Source organism: Cervus elaphus, chromosome 19 (genome assembly GCF_910594005.1).
Source record: "Cervus elaphus chromosome 19, mCerEla1.1, whole genome shotgun sequence".
NCBI lineage: Eukaryota > Metazoa > Chordata > Mammalia > Artiodactyla > Cervidae > Cervus > Cervus elaphus.
Window position 1 is genome coordinate 53,140,001 of NC_057833.1, and position 17,414 is coordinate 53,157,414.

The 17,414-nt window shown below is 41.0% G+C and overlaps 1 protein-coding gene across 1 annotated transcript in view; it reads left to right on the plus strand.

Moving 5' to 3' along the window:
- The first annotated feature begins 2,728 nt into the window (after positions 1-2,728).
- Positions 2,729-17,414, plus strand: part of HGD (homogentisate 1,2-dioxygenase) — a 44,239-nt gene continuing 29,553 nt past the window's right edge. Inside the window, exons 1-4 of the mRNA XM_043875367.1 lie at positions 2,729-2,954; positions 10,677-10,748; positions 11,508-11,596; positions 15,367-15,472. Coding sequence (XP_043731302.1) covers positions 2,940-2,954; positions 10,677-10,748; positions 11,508-11,596; positions 15,367-15,472 — 282 coding nt within the window. The 5' untranslated portion in view covers positions 2,729-2,939. The remainder of the gene's footprint in view (positions 2,955-10,676; positions 10,749-11,507; positions 11,597-15,366; positions 15,473-17,414) is intronic.

The window sequence follows — 17,414 nt, forward strand, 5'->3', positions numbered from 1 at the left end:
GTGCGCACCCTCCTAGAGGACCAGACTCATCTCTGTATCCCCCACATCTCACAGGGCCTGGCATATAGCAGGTCCCCAATAGTTGTGAAATAAATATGTAATTAGATTAAAATAGAAAGCCATCAGACATAGAATCAAAGCTGTGTGTTTCTGTGTTTTATGTGTTCTCATTTCTCCTATGTGTATATGGCACAATACCTGGCACATAGTGGTGCAAAGCAAATATTTGTTTTATTGAGTTATTGTTAACAAAAACAGAAGGCAGGAAATAAAGTGAACCAACTTGGGAAAAAACCCTAAATAGGAAATTGATAGGTTTATTCGACTTTAAATATTTTCAGGCCCCTAAAATGATTTTCATTCTGTCAAGGATCTCTTACCACATTCTTACTCTTTCAGAAATCTCTCACATCTTAGGAAAGAACTGAAACACCTCTTAAATCTGCCTTTAAAGCTGATTCAGAAAGAGCACATGAATTTTATGGAAAATCAAAGCAGTAAAGCTTTTCCTTTGTCTCCCATTGGTTCCCATCCATTTTTCTCCCTAATCACCAAACTCTGGCTTCCAGGATCAATAGCAGTTCAAGAGCCAATGTACTCATAAACTCAGATATGCAAGAAATATTTATCCTGAATTCACTTTTGATTTTGAGTCTGCATATTGCAGGAATAATAAAAACCTAGCCTCAGTAAAGCTGGGGTTTATACCTTCCCCCTTTGTCCCAGGTTTGCATATAAATTCCAGGGAAGCTTATGTAATACCACAATGTCAGCTGCCTGTGCTGACATATGCTGAGATGTGCTGTAAGTTCCCTAACCTGCAGGCATCAATCCACACAGTGTGCTTCCAGTCTGTCACTTGTTTCTATCAACAAGTGCCTTTGGGCTGGTCTTTCTGCACTAACACCTCAGACACAAGCAAATCATTCTACTGCTACTGCAGTATGCTGGAGCCTGGGGACCTCTGGAAGATGCTTAGGCCCATTTATTTAAAGCAGAAGGTGTCAAACTGGCAGTCCATAGTCACTCACACCTGTATGCATGCTTTTTTTGACATAATTGTATCAGTTACCTATCACTGCTTAACAAAACACCCCAAAACTTTACTGGCATAAAACATGTCATTCTATTTGCTCACAATTCTGTGTATCCACAATTTGGGCTGGGTTTAGCTGGTGGTTCTCCTGCTGGTCTCACCTAGGATCACATATGTGTCTGCAGTCATCTGGCAGCCACATTGCTTCATTCACACATCTGGCACCTAGTGCTGGCTCTTGAGGGCATGGACAACTCAACAAAGACAACGTGGTATAAATTCTTTAAGAATCTTATTTCCTTATGCCTATATCTCTCTAATAAGAGACCCAAAGGTTATTTTATCCAGGTGGTATCTCATTCTCTTTGTCCAGATGGTATCTCACTCTCAAGGAGGCTAGCCTGCATGCTGGTCTCAAGTAGCAAGAAATGGGAAAATCCTAAAGCACAAGCATTTTTCAAACCTCTGCTTATGTTGTGTTTGCTATTAGCCAAAGTAAGATTCAAGGAGATAAGTTAAAAACTCCATCTCACTTTGGGAGGAGCAGCAAAGTCACATTGCAAAGGAGCATGTATGCAAGGATGAAAGGAAATTGTGGGCATTTTTTACAATCTGTTACAGTGACTTCATTCATTCATTAATTCATCCATTCACTTGTGTAAGTTGCCAGTGTTTAAAAATTGGAACTTCATTTATATATCTTTAAAATTAGCCTACCTTACCCATTTACATGTCCTGCTTGGTCTGCTGCACTTGAGTTTATAATAAAGCCTAGTTTACAAGATTGTTTTTGTGCAATTAAATGAGGTAATGTCTGTGGGAAAATCTGGCATGACCAGCATTCAATATATGGTTTCTTCCTTCCTGAATGCCATTAGCCATGAAGTTGATACCTGACCATGGCTAAGGAGAGTAGCCAAGATGAAGGACAAGGGAGTCATGGAAAAGTGACTGGAAGATAACCCTTGGGTCTCTTGTTAGAGGGACACAAGCATAAGGAAATAATATTCTTAAGGAGTTTATAAGAACACTAAATGTATTTGAGAAATTAAGTGGAACAATTAAGAAAGTGAAGTCGCTCAGTCATGTCCAACTCTTCATGACACCATGGACTGTAGCCTACCAGGGTCCTCTGTCCATGGGATTTTCTAGGCAAGAATACTGGAATGGGTTGCCATTTCCTTTTCCAGGATCTTCCCAACCCAGGGATTGAACCCCAGGTCTCCCGCATTGCGGGCAGATGTTTTACCATCTGAGCTACCAGGGAAGCCCAAGTGGAACAGTAGTAAACATCTAAATTGGCTTTAACTGGAGTGCTTCAGGCTTTGAACTGTTCACCCAGCTCATCCCTGGGAGGCAAGTGTGGAGAGCTGTCCAGACCTGGTCCATGTTTCAGGCAGCTATGGGAAAACACCTTTGTCAGGGCACAACTCGTTTCCTCATTGCTCGGAGAGGGAACACTCTGCTGTGTTCCTTCCTGGCCTGAGTCAGGACTGAGTGGAGAAGCCTTTGCCTCACACACCAAGCGCTAACTGCCACAGTTCCTCTCACAGAGAGCTTTAAATTCTCTGCCTTTAGTGATAAGCCTCCCTCCTAAACCTAAAACAAATAATTGATCAACCTTTATCTCGGGTCAAGAGGAGACAGGCCTCTGCAAACTCTTTAGAAACAGCCCAGGTTTAATAAAAACCAAAGGCAATTATGAAAGCGGTTTGGGAACAAGGATGCTAGACTTTCTCCCTAGCATAGCCCAGTTAGGAAATGCCTGTAACTGATTTGAGTGACCTGCTGACCAGTGAGCACAGTGAAGAAGCGGAATAACATCCAGAGGGTGGTTTGCAGGAGAAGCAGAAGCATCAGGGCCTGTATTTCCTGAAATCATCACACCTGCAGCAGAAGGAAAATGGCTGAGTTGAAGGTAAGAAACTATCTGGCCAGTTTGCTGTGACTTCTTCAGCCACAATTCATGGAAGCTTCTGAAAATTCCAGAGAGTCAGAGTTAGCACTAACTTAGAGAGGCCCTGGTCCAAGCTACTGTATTCAAGTCTTTGCCGTAAGCATGGCTGGGGCTGGAGGATGACAAAGAAAACAGATGACAGTCTAATTGTCCATCTCTTGTCTTGTTCAGTTCATATATTGTCTTGGGAATCTGTAGAACTTGTAAAGGCTCTCCTCCACTATGGACAGACACATTTCTCCCTGTGACTGTTTTCCAGTCCCTACTCTCACACACCTTCCTGTTGCAGCAGTTTTCCGGACAGCCTCCAGCCCACCAGTTAGATACGTTTATTCAGTTATTTTGAGGCTCACAATCAGCCCTTGACCAGCAGAAGTCCTAGCACTTCCTCTAGGAAATAATCCCTTATTATTTAATCTGCAATTGAAAAATATGTATGAGTGATGTGCTATTAATGAATTAACTCATAATCTTCCAAATAAATCTAGGATGGAGCCACTTTACCATTAAAGAATGTAAACTTCAGAGAGATGGAGTGTCTTGTTCAAGGTCACTGCTAAGCAAGAAAGGTGATGGAGACTGGATTAGAAATTAGGTGTGTTTGAATCCATGCCCAGGCTCCAAAGGGAGCCTTAGTGGCACCTGCTAAACTGAGGGCCTAAGGCCAGGGAAAGGGAGTGTGTCCCCAGTTTCTAAAACCACACCTAGTGTCCACCTCAAGCTTGCATCAGTGCCCAAGACAGTTAGGTGGAACTAAGTAGAACTACCCAGAATCTTGACTCAAGCCAAGTATGCCAGACGCCAGGCTTCTTTCCAGGGTATGAGCACTTTCTGAATGCCCTCCAATTGATGCTGATTTTGAAAATCAAACATCTCCCTAGTTGATAGGGGTCCTAAAACTACTCAACACTGAAATAAAATCATTTGCTTCTTCATGTCTGATTGAGAGAAAGACTGAGAAAGAGTTCTCACTCTTTCATTCAGCAAATATTATGTGTTAGTACATGATGCCACAAAATGACATAGGAAAGGAATGGAATCTGGACTAGCTGAGACTAAGAGGAATTTCTTAAAGGAGGCTGTTCCTGAAAGATAAGTGAAAATGCTCAGTCACCTCTGTCCATGGGATTCTCCAGGCAAGAATACTGGCAAGGGTAGCCATTCCCTTTTCCAGAGAATTTTCCCAGCCCAGGGATCAAACCCCGGTCTCCCACACTGCAAGCAGGTTCTTTAGCATCTAAGTCACCAGGGAAGCTCTTCCTGAGCCCAGCCTTAGAGAGAGGTTGAAAGTGACTAACTTAGAAGGGGTGGGGGCTAGAAGCAACCGCGAGTGCGTAGGCACAGCACACAGACAGCCCTGCGTGTTCTGAGATCCAAGCGTCAAACTGGAGTTGCTCCAGAGACAACCAAAGATGAGATACCAGGATGTGGTCAGTTGTATGTGTTTGGAACTTAGGGGGGAGGAGAGAGCTAGGAGACTAGATACGTGTATGTGTGTGTGTGTTAGTCACTCATTCGTGTCTAACTCTTTGCGACCCCATGGGCTGTAGCCCGCCAGCCTCTTCTGTCCATAGAATTTTCCAGGCAAGAATACTGGAATGGGTTTCCATTTCCTTCTCCAGGGGATCTTCCCAACCCAGGGATTGAACTCTTGTCTCCTGCATTGCAGTCAAATTCTTTACCATCTGAGCTACCAGGGAAGCCCAGGAGACAAGACACAGGAGGTCATCATATCAATGACGGTAGTTGAAGCCTTAGAAGAGGGGGAGTATGTAAAAACTTTATTTCCTGATGAAAATCCTATAGGAAGTTCAGCAGGGTAAAGACATCCTTACCATTTATAAATAAATTATATACAAAATCCTATCCTGCTGAAATTTTTAAGAAACTTAATATGCACAGCACCAGCACACCAATGTAAATTGCATGCTGGTCTTTGTTCTCAATTTCAAAGGCATTCTTCCCAGCCTGCTGTCTAATCTCTGCAAGGAAAGGTTAGCTTTAGAGATCACAGATCCAAACACAGAAAGCCAGATTGCATCATTCTAATCAATACACATTTTAAGTTTAAAAAAAAAAATTTCTGCTTTTACTTATTCCTTGTAATGGATATGCCAACCCAAAGCCTCGAATGAAATCACATTTACATAAAAGCAGCACAATTGGGGGAAGAAAAGTCAAAGGACATAATAATAAAGTTTAATTTTAAATGAATCTATGTTCTAAAGTTGTTTCACTTCTACAAGTCTTGATTTCCTCATTTCTATAAGAAGAGATGTTTAACAAGCAGACTTTAGGCCCCAGGACTAAATATTTTGATTTACTAGGTTTGGGTCTGTATTTTTGGGTCCAAACCTACTAAAGCTTTGGGGATGATTCTAATGGTTAGTTGGAGATGAGACCCCCACTCTACATAATTATTGTATCACTTTCCTGTTTCTGTTGTAACAAATTCCCACAAATTTAATGGCTTTAAATGATTAAATTTATTTTCTTACAGTTCTGGAGGTCAGAAGTCTGAAATCCATTTCCATGGATTAAAGTCAAAGTGTTGGCTGGTTCCTTTTGACAACTCAAGGGAAGAATCCATTTCCCTGCATTTCCAGCTTCTAGAAATTTCTTGACTCATGGTCCCTTTCTTCACCTTCAAAGTGCATCACTCTGATTTCTGCTTCCATCATCATATCACCTTTTCCTCTTCTGTTGTCAAATCCTCCTCTACCACCCTCTTTTATGAATATATATGATTACATTTCAGTGAAGTGAAAAGTCGCTCAGTCATGTCCAACTCTTTTCGACTCCATGGACTATACAATCCATGGAATTCTCCAGGCCAGAATACTGGAGTGGGTAGCCTTTCCTTTCTCCAGGGCATCTTCCAAACCCAGGGATCGAACCTAGGTCTCCCGCATTGCAGGCGGATTCTTTACCAGCTGAGCCACAAGGGAAGCCCAAGAATACTGGAGTGGGTAGCCTATCCCTTATCCAGCAGGTCTTCCTGACCCAGGAATCAAATCGGGGTCTTCTGCATTGCAGGTGGATTCTTTACCAACTGAGCTATCAGGGAAGCCCTGATTACATTTAGGGCACACCCAAATAATCCAGGACATTTCCCCATCTCAAGATTCTTAACTTAATCACATTTGTCAAGTCTCTTTTGCTATATAAGGCAACACTCACAAATTCAAGGGTTTAAGACATAGATATGTTTGGGGAGCCACTCACTCTTCAGCCTAGTGCAGTTTAATCTACTTGCAATAATCGGCAAGTTCACCTAGCAATCTATATTCTGTGTTCCCAACAAGGTTAACTAAAAATACTGGACCCTTTACACAGGGGAAAAAGGTAGATATAGTTCCATCTCTGCCCTGACTTCTCTCGCTTTTCCTCATGCCCTGTAAAAGGAGGTGAGGTACACCATCTGCTCATCCCATCAGGGTGTTATCCAGAATCAGAGTCAGGCAAAAGCACCTCATAAAACTACTCTGACAAATAAATCATATCCTGGGGACCAAGTGAGAATTAGAAATCTGTACACTAGGGAACTGCCAAAGAACTGACGCTACTGAAATTACATGGAGTTCAGTCATTTGTTCTTTAGAAAGGAAGGATGTATAGAATTCTCTTGGAAGGAAACAAAATCATATTTTTATGTTGGATAAAATTATTCAGAAATCCAGATTGAAGAAAGCATATAAATACACACACTTAATGTCAGATTTATTTATTTATTTTTTGAACAAGGTATATTTGTACAGTCACTGAATCAGCTGGGGTTGAAAGCTTGGATTTTCACAGCCGATATGAGCAGAGTTCAGATTCTGTCCTTGATCTCAAAGCCTTGGGAAAGCAGCTACAGAACACTGCTTCCTCCATTCTGATACATTCAGCAGTGAGGCACATGATATTTAAAGCTCTAACAAACTCATCTGTAATTTTTCTCTTAGGAAAACCAACTGGTCTGAGAATGACTCAGCAGTTTCCACCCTCCTCTTCAGCCAATGCACAGCAGCTAAGAGTGAGAAACCGATTCAGAACTCACACCTCTCTCCGAGCTGGGTGGCTCCCTTCCAAACCACCAGCTGTTCTTTTTTTTTTTTTTTACATTTTTAAACTAGGTTTTTATTTTTAAGAACTGTATTAAAACTTATTATTACATTCACAAATCATGTAGAGTTTAAAATCCAACTTAACAGATAATGACTTCTCCTTCTTCCTTAACTGGTATCCCTTATTCATTCACAGGGCTTTATTTATCATTAGTGTGCTCATTACTCCTTAATCTCTATCCTAATTCCAGTTTCTTTGATGAACTCCAGACCCATATGTCTAATGTTTTAATGACATGTGTACTTGGATGTCTTGGACTCAGAATCAACATGTGCAAAATTAACTTGACTCCTCTCAAACTTTAGTGAGCTGGTTTTGTGGTCATCTTTGACACCTTTTTTTCCTTTTGGTATCCCACAGCGAATAATTACATAGTTCAGAGATTCTAACATCTAAACCTCAAATAAGTTGACTTTTCGCTAATTCCACAGAGACCATTTTATGTAGGCGTCCATTGGCTTTCACCTAGATTTTTTTTTTCTAGTGTTCTTTTTGTTGTACAATCTAGCCTTCTCTGTTAAGTCTCTGCACTGCCAGTTGATGTCCTCCCCCAAACCGAATCTGATCATGTTAGTCTCTATTTCAGACCCTTCAATGGCTTCTTGTTTCCATTATGGTGATTTTCCTCTTTTGTCACCTTTACCAGATTGTGTTGGACATTCCTACCTTATGCTCCTGTGACATTGGCTCTCCCCTTGAAGAACAGTTTTGAACTTGTTCAGCTCTCTGTTTTATCCCAGTGGCATCCCAGCTTTTCTGCCCTTGTACGTTCATTGCCTAACACAGTGTCTGACACTTTGGTGTTTAATTTTTTTTTTTATTTTTATTTTTATTATTATTATTTTTTTTTTCCAGTGGGTTTTGTCATACATTGATATGAATCAGCCATAGATTTACACTTATTCCCCATCCCGATCCCCCCTCCCATCTCCCTCTCCACCCGATTCCTCTGGGTCTTCCCAGTGCACCAGGCCCGAGCACTTGTCTCATGCATCCCACCTGGGCTGGTGATCTGTTTCACCATAGATAGTATACATGCTGTTCTTTTGAAACATCCCACCCTCACCTTCTCCCACAGAGTTCAAAAGTCTGTTCTGTATTTCTGTGTCTCTTTTTCTGTTTTTGCATATAGGGTTATCGTTACCATCTTTCTAAATTCCATATATATGTGTTAGTATGCTGTAATGTTCTTTATCTTTCTGGCTTACTTCACTCTGTATAAGGGGCTCCAGTTTCATCCATCTCATTAGGACTGGTTCAAATGAATTCTTTTTGACGGCTGAGTAAAATTCCATGGTGTATATGTACCACAGCTTCCTTATCCATTCATCTGCTGATGGGCATCTAGGTTGCTTCCATGTCCTGGCTATTATAAACAGTGCTGAGATGAACATTGGGGTGCATGTGTCTCTTTCAGATCTGGTTTCCTCAGTGTGTATGCCCAGAAGTGGTATTGTCAAACCACCAGCTGTTCTTTCTACTTTCTTTTCTATTTTTTAAACAAGTCTGAAGCAAATACTTTAAAACTACACATAGTAAGTCTCTTTTCCTCTGTTTCCAATGTACAAATAACCCTGGACTCTGCTCTGAGGCCAGGAGTTGCAAAGAATGAAGCAAGTTAATGAGTAAACCTACCCACTCCTGCCAGAAACCTCAGCTGTCTTACTCAGCACTCAGTCCTGCCTGCCCACCTTTGCAGAAACAATGCAGCAGTGGGACGAAGTGAAGGCACTGTGATACCCTGTGGCTTCAGTCAAGATTGGTCTAAAATTCCATTCCACAGAGCTGAAGATAATCTGGGGTCATTACCATTTCTCAGCAGCTCAGATTCAATCCTCTTGATGGTGAGCACGAGGTTCATTTAGAGAGAAGAAAATTGTATTCAGTGGAGAGTCATAATGTTGGATGGTCTCTGCCATTTCCCCAAAGAAATCATTCCAAACTGCATGCCACTGCTGTTAACCAATCTGTGTGTAATATAACTCGCTGTTTTTAGTGCTGATAGATTTTCAAATATAAAAAAATACTGTGTCTGAAGGCAAAAAAGGAATATATTCACTTCCATTGCTTTCTAGGTTCTAACATTTCACATTTGATATTCCTTCCAAGTAGGGGCAGCTGTTGCGCTGCTCGGTGCTCACACATGCAGGTGTATCCCATCCAGCTCATCCTTCTGCACGCTGCTGAGAACTCTGGAGGGCTTATCCTCCACCCACTTACATCCTTCTTATATCTCTTAGACACTGTGCTCAGATGGTGGTATTTCACTCACTGAGTGAGGCTGCACTTTCATTTTCATGGGCTTAAACTAAGTACATTTAAGAAACAACTATGGGAAGAAAACAGCCGTTTTTGATGTTTAAGTTAGAGAAAAGGGCGTGGGGGGTTGGTCCTAACTCTACTTGGGCTTCCCAGGTGGCCCTACTGGTAAAGAACCTGCCTGCAAATGCAGGATACGCTAGAGATGTGGGTTCAATCCTGGGGTCGAGAAGATCCCCTGGAGGAGGGCATGGCTACCCATTCCAGTATCCTTGCCTGGAGAATTCCATGGACAGGGCAGCCTGGCAGGCTGCCGTCCATGGGGTCTCACACACACACACAACCCTACTTAGAGCAGGATACATACTCTTGCGTTGGCATAGGCTTCAAAGGAAAACTAAAACAATAGGTATCTATTGAGTACCTTCTATAAACAAGGCACAAGGCATATATAGAGGTAAACAAGATGCCATAGTTCCAGGCTTTATGGAGCTTATAAACTAGCAGAAAAGTCAGAGAGTGAACAAGAACTCACAGGTGTGTTAAGTGTTGTCAGAATCAGTTTCAGGGTACCTACACACTTTGTTGAGAAACTCTCTTTTCCTCTCTCTGAACGTAAAGTAAACAGATGGCAATCAGGATGCACTCCTTTGTGCCACTGAGGACAGATTCTGGTCAGACCCTTCTCCTGAAGGCCACCCATATCTTCAAATTTTGTTTTCCTGTATCCACATAGATGCAAACATATATACAAGTGCTCCATATGTGAGCCAGATGATATAGGCTTTTGCCTGCAGCCAGGTTGATTGGACGGCTTTTTCTCAAGGGTTTTGCTGTCAGATTGGATCCACACGTCTCCTTGTAGTTGCTTGTTTCAGTGTCTGGAGGGGGAGTGGAGCGCCAGTCTCAGGGAGGTTTCTGTCTAGGCAAGCAAGATCTTACTAACCTGGAGTTGAGCCTGAGCCATCTCCCCTCTCAGGAACTCCCTGATGGACCCAGAATTAAAGAACCTGTTCTTGGAGTGGGGCAATTAAGAACAAGCCCATAAATCAACTAAGTAAGTACAGCTAGGGGTGGTGAGTCTGTGCAATATCCAACACTCTTCTCCCAATCAATTGTGGGTTTTTGAAATTCACGCAGGGAAATTATCTTTCCTAAATGGGTCACATGCCAAGACATAGCAAAGATATGATGTATAGAACATGATACATAAACATATGTCCATATAGAAATTTCTTACCTTCGTAGACTGTCAAATAGCAGAATACTCTTTAAGTCCCATTAATGCTGGCCTTTGTGTCTTGTCACATGCAGTACATTTCTGGATTCGGGAATGAGTGTGCCTCTGAGGACCCTCGCTGCCCAGGTGCCCTGCCAGAAGGACAGGTATGACTAAATAAAATATTAATTAGAGAATGTATGACCAGCCTTCAGGTCAAGTGCCTCTTCCCACCATGGCTATTGTATTAGCCTGTGAACTGTCTAAAAGTTTTACTGATTGTTAAGACAGTTGGGATACTGAACAGCAATAATGCAAAAGTTAAAGTTGGATGATGGTTACCTATGGCAAAACACTTAACCCCAAAATAAGTAAGACTAACTGTAGGGCTTTCAGGAGGATCCCCAGGTTCAGGGTTAGGGGACTTTCTTACACGTCTTTGAACAGCATAAGGTATGACAATGAGGAGAAAATAATCAGCCCTTGTTTTAAAATGTGTACACAAAGATGTTCACACTAGTAAGACTATGGCAAACAAAAATCTTTCAAAAAAATTTGCAGACTATTTCATGGCATAAAAAATGCTCATGACATACTGTTTCCTCTTTTTTAATGTGCTAATTATTAATAAGACTACACATATCATAAGGTCCCCATTTTGGAGGGTAAGAATAGAAAGAAATATACTCATATGTCAGCATTGGTATATTTCTGAAGGGTGAGATAGGTTATAATTTACAAATTTTATACAATAAGTTACCTAAAACATTATTACAAGAAGGATATATAGGTTGGAGATGATCGTGTGCAGTAGGTGACCCAGAGCATCCCCATCCAAGCCAGAATTCCCCCCACTGAGTTGTTTCATGGGAAGGTGGGATACCATTCTGATGGAGTGATGTCATTTATTGCCTCCTTTGTTTTAGAATAATCCTCAAGTTTGCCCCTACAATCTGTATGCTGAGCAGCTCTCAGGATCAGCTTTCACTTGTCCACGGAGCACCAATAAAAGAAGGTATGGAAGCTATAACTAGTATTTAATTCTGCCTCCTATACCTGGGCCACAACCTCCCAGGGCTGCCCAAAATCCTGCTTCTTATAGGCTGTGCCTTGGGTCATAGTCAGGGAAGGATGAATCTCATCTCCAGCTAGAATCAAGTGACTGTTGGAAGTGGAGAGAAGTGGAGAGAACAGCTGCATAGAGCCTAGAAAACAGACATGTCTAGTTACATTTACAAACTATTGCTTGTATTCAGAAAAAAATGTTCCTCATAGTCTGGCCTTCCCCTGGGAATTATCCAGTTTTACTTGTTTTTTTTTTAATACTGATTAACTCAAAGTTACAGGATATTCAGTGCAATATCTTCCTCAGCTGACTAGAAGTATTATGTTCTTTGGATGAAAATATTGGATAATCCAAGCATGGGTTAGATGAAAGGTCATGTATTATGGCCCCTTGTGGTTAGAATTAATAAGGTTTTTTCTCCTTGGAATTTACCTTTGCTGGAAACCAGCACATTCATTAGCACAATGTGTCATGTTCCATGTCCTACAAGCCAGGTCAATGAACACACTCCCTTGGTTAGCTCCTATGGTGCAGATAAGACGCAGTAGATGTTGTGATTTGAGGAGGCAGTTAAGTGTTGTGACTTAAACAAGCAGTGTCCAATTGCAAGAATTTCAGACCAGATGAAGGTTTCCACAAAGAGAGCTGCTACTTATATTGGAAGTTGGGAGCGGAGGGTAGGCAGTCTTGTATTACCTAGTGGAAGATGATTAGGTTTATCGCCAGAGAGTCTTCCTGAGAAGTAAATGAGACAGTGAGTACAAAAGCATCACGGACCACACAAATGATAGGTTGTTCCCCTTACTGATTAATCAAGCCCACACTGCAGTTAGGCCTCCTGAATTTAAATCCTGGCTCCTTCTCTTTCCAGCTGTGTGACCTCAGGCATGTCATCTACCCTCTTAGAGCCTTCTGGTTTTTCATTTGTTAAAAAGATAATAATAGTACTTATTTCATAGTCTTGAAGAGGATTAAAGGAAAGAATGTATGCAAAGTCCTTAGCACATTGCCAGGTATGTGGTGAGTGCTCAATTAACACTAATTACCATAATCATCATTATTGCCACAATAGCAGAGTGTCTCCCTTTAATACACGGTATCCCTAAGAGGCTGTCAGAAAATTGAGTGGCAGGTGCTGTTATCACATCAATATCAATATTGCTTCTCTCTCACTAGATTTGCATGTGAAGAGGGGAAGAGATAATTTCCCATATTTGTCAAATCAGGATTAATTCTGCCACTATTTAATCATCTCTCTCTCTCTGCAAGCCCAGATAGCCAAGGTAAGGTAAGCACACAGACAATTCTTGTCCATTCTAATTTATGATGGCCTGGCCTCCACGGCTATGTTCTTGACTTTATGACCCATTCACTAACGGGACACCTGGACTCTGAATTCTGCTGCCTGCCCCCATTATTCAGCAATATCTTCAGCCAGCGGGAGTAGAGCTCTGTTCCAGGAGGCTGAAAAGGAGCTGTTGGCATTTCATTAAGATGCTGGCACCGTTCCCTGAAGCAGAATTAGATCTCTGTCCAGGGCAATGTAGTGCTGCCTGAGGAGTTTTACAAACTCGACTGAAAAACAAAGGACCCTAGGCATGGTTCACCCATCTGTCTAGAACTCTTCAAAGGTATCCACAAGAGTTTTCTGAAAATGCTCAAAGTCCCCAGGGGGAAGATGGAGCCAACCCCATCCATAAGAGAAAGCCTGGTATTCCTACATTTAGTCACTACTCATTTAAACTGCAGAGTTCAGGACCCCTCACCCACACCCAAAAACTATCAGAGAGTATATCTATCAGGGGCTAGTTTTTATGATTACTTAGCTGATCCTTTCGGGCCTGAGAAGGTAAAAGCCAGGACAGAGAATGTGGAAAATCTGGACAATCATAACCACCTAGATGATAGGGGTAGACAGATAAACAATTCAACGCACACCTAATAAGTGAGCACCTACTCTGCTAGGCATTCTTGGTACATAAACTCTGAATCCTGACAACAATCCTAGGAGATAAGGATGAGGAGCATAGACTCAAAAAACTTGCCCAGGATCTCACAGTTGGTTCTAAGATACACATACATGTTCTCAATTTTGTATACTACTAGATGCTAGTGAGGCATAGTTATTAATAATTCATGGTCTGTGGTCCAGTGTCTGAAATCACTTCACCTAGAGCTAGAGGCAACACAAGAAAACCGAACAAATCTAGCTTGATCTCCCGAATGACTCAGTTTGAGGCCAGGTCAGCTCCACCTCCTGAAGTAGGCTCTCCTGGGCCTTAAAAGGCCAGAACCTGTTGGAGCAGGTCTAACCTTCCATCGCCTCAGGTGGTATTCCTCTTCCTGCTGCACTCTGTCAGGGTAACAGCCTCTGAGGGGACTTGGGTCCCTCTTAGTGAGTTTCAGTGTCCCTCTCAACTTCTGGATGGGCCTCCTCCTGGCGTCCTTCAGGGTTCCTTCGTTAAGATCATCTCTTACTGAAACAAAGCTCTGCATGTGTTGGTTGCTCAGTCATATCGACTCTTTGTGACCCCATGGGTCACAGTCTCCTCTGCTCACAGTCTGCTCGCCAGTCTCCTCTGTCCATGGAATGAATTCTCCAGGCAAGAATACTGGAGGGAGTTGCCATTCCCTTCTCTAGGAGATCTTCCCGACCCAGGGATCAAACCCAGTCTCCCAATTATAGATGGATTCCTTACTCTCTGAGTCACCAGAGAAGCTTGAAACAAAGCTATAAACATGCTATAGGAAAATATGGATAGTTTTATAATTTTAGAGTACAGTTGTGTTAATTTCCTAAATCTCTTACAAATTAACATAAAAAAGACAACCCAATAGAAAAATGGTAAAGAACTTGGGCAAATAATTCACAGAAAAATTACAAAGGGCCCATAAACATATAGATTCTCAACCTTACTCATAAATAAAGGTAATTCAAAATAAAAATGAGATAGCATATTTCACCTAAGGTCAAAATTATTCATAATACTGCATATTTGTAAAGATGTGGGTAATCAGCCACTTTCGTACATTATTGTTGTGAGACTAAAGTGGTACAGCAATTGGGCAATTTTGCTTATTATGCATTGGAAACATCTGAAGGAATATACAAGAAAATTGTTAAACAGTTCTAATGCCTCTGAGAATTGGCGTTGGAGAAATTAGAGGAGAAAGTCTTTTATCTTTTGTGACTTTTTAAATTGCTTGAATTATTTTTAGCACTGGCATGAATTAATTTTACAATTTTAAATAAGAAAATTGATTAATATTTCAAAAATGACAAAGAAACCACCTGTATTGTCTCAAACTGTGTGGGCTTCATTTTCCTCACTTACTAGAGCCAGAGCAAAGATTAGGATCCAATGACATATATAAGCTAATGTTTTCCTGTGGGTATGCCTGTACAGATATCCCTCAAGGTACTTTCCCTTCCTTTATAGTTGTCATTGGGAAAGACAATTCTTTCTTTGCCAGCATGGAAACAACCAAGGGCTAGAGCCTCCAACTCTTCATTTGATGGGTAGAGTTGAAAGGTGAGAAGAGGCAGGGCTATGGGCAACAGTGGCTATTAAGAAGTGATGCTGTGTCATTGCATCTCACATTAAAGCCCACAGATCACTGTGGACCTGAGTGTCTTCCTGATGGTACTTCCTGAGACGGTCTGGGCATCACCCATAACATCACCCTAAGTCTTGTGTGTCCTTGTTTCCTCCCCACAGCTGGCTGTATAGGATCCTACCTTCAGTTTCTCACAAGCCTTTTGAATTCATTGACCAAGGCCACATCACTCACAACTGGGATGAAGTTGATCCTGATCCTAACCAGGTAACCTGGTCCTATGAGTTGGTGAACAGCATGTATCCAAAGCCTTAAATATAAACATTTAAGTCTAACCTAGGTCTTTGAGAAATCAGACAGATTTTTAAAATAAGTGCTACAGTGTATCTGTTCCTTTGCCCAAACTTGGGTAGGAATTTTGGAAGTGATTGGCTGTGCCTGTGCACATGTATGTGTATAAGCTTTCGTTTTTCTAGCTTCAGGAGTGCCCGGGTGAATGAATGGAAATTATATAGGTTGGTGAAAATACATCTACATATCTGTAGGCTGGTTGATTTTTACCTAAATTCACCAGAGAATACTGAAAACACATTCAACACTTAATCTATCTGAAAAGAGGCCTCTGATATAGAGATGAGAGGCTTGTTGTCTGACCTGGATTCTGTAAATCTGTTGTCACCTGCAAACTTCCATTCCTTGCCTGAGAGTTTCCTTCTTTTGGTCTAGTGACAAATGGGCTTTCCCTCTGCATATCATTTACGTACTGTGCTTTGAGTAATGAGAGACACCCAGTGCTATAGTAGACTGAGCTCTTTTTTTACCTTCTGGGCACCCGAGGGCATTCTCTTTGTCCCTGAGTTTAGGTACATGTCACTGATAACAAAAGGATAATGCAGAAAGGAAAACAGACCTAGGTTTGCCTCCCTGGCCTTCTACTTAACTCGTTGTCTTTGAGCAGCCAAGTCACTGTTCATTCTCTGAGAATCTGCTTGATTCCTCAAAGGGTTATATCTCAAATTCTCCAATTTCCCCTTTAGAGTTACAATGGTCATACTCATTTGTTTTAGATTAATAAATAGACCCAATGGCTTAATAACAGGACTCCATTATATTAGAAAAAAATAAAAACAAAGGATGGATACCTATACTTCTAAAGGATTCATGGTCAGGATGGAAATTAAGCATTTATTGGATATTTGTTTTGGAAAGTTGAGAAGGTAATTGAAGCACAGTAAGTTTTCTAATTCTTTTCTTGTTCAGCAAAGAGAATCCCCAATTAAGTTTCTGATAGTTCTCTCAAGTGGAGCCAAATTTCATATTATACAAAGGAACAAGGTGGCTGTTAAATCAGCAAGGAAAACAAGTTCAAACCAATCATCTCTGAAAAATCCCTTAACTCCCCATTAAGTATAAGATACATGGTTTTGTGTGTGCTACTCTGTATGGTAATTCTTATGTACATTAAATTTGAGAATCGTTGAGCTAAATTTGAAAACCATTGAGCATTAATTAAAAGAAGGATTACAGGCAAAATCCGTAGGCAGATATTTGGGAATTAAATCGTGGGACCCTTAAGATAACTATCAGCCATGGTACATGGGGTGAAGAGGGGAGTTCCACTATGCCTGCTGCTAATGTCATTCACACAGTTATCTAAGACGCGATAATCTATGTACATCATCTTAGATGTGGCTGTGTGGGCAACAGTGGGGTCAAATATGTCAGTTTTTGTGGGGTGGAGGGTGAAGCTTTAAACCTAATCTTTAAGGAAAATGTGTGTGATGTGTAATATGCTCAGTAACATCCTTTTATTGTATCATATTTTTATCTCTATGACTACTATGATACATTTTATTTAATATGAGTGCAACCCTTCATAATGATTATTTGGGGTACAAGTGGCTTTTCTATGGAAGCTAACCTCATTCTGATAGAATTTTTCTGATTTTGTCTTATTATAAGAGTAATATATATTTATAAAAACTTAAATGATATAGAAATTATCAAAGTAGAAAATGGAAGTCTCCCACCATAGGTGAGAGTCAAGTACATCAGTTGTGCATGTTAATTCATTATTTCATAAGTAGTTGGCACACACACATTCTTTTTTTTTTTTTCTTTTTTTTTAAAATTTATTTATTTATTTATTTTTTCAGTGGGTTTTGTCATACATTGACATGAATCAGCAATAGATTTACACTTATTCCCC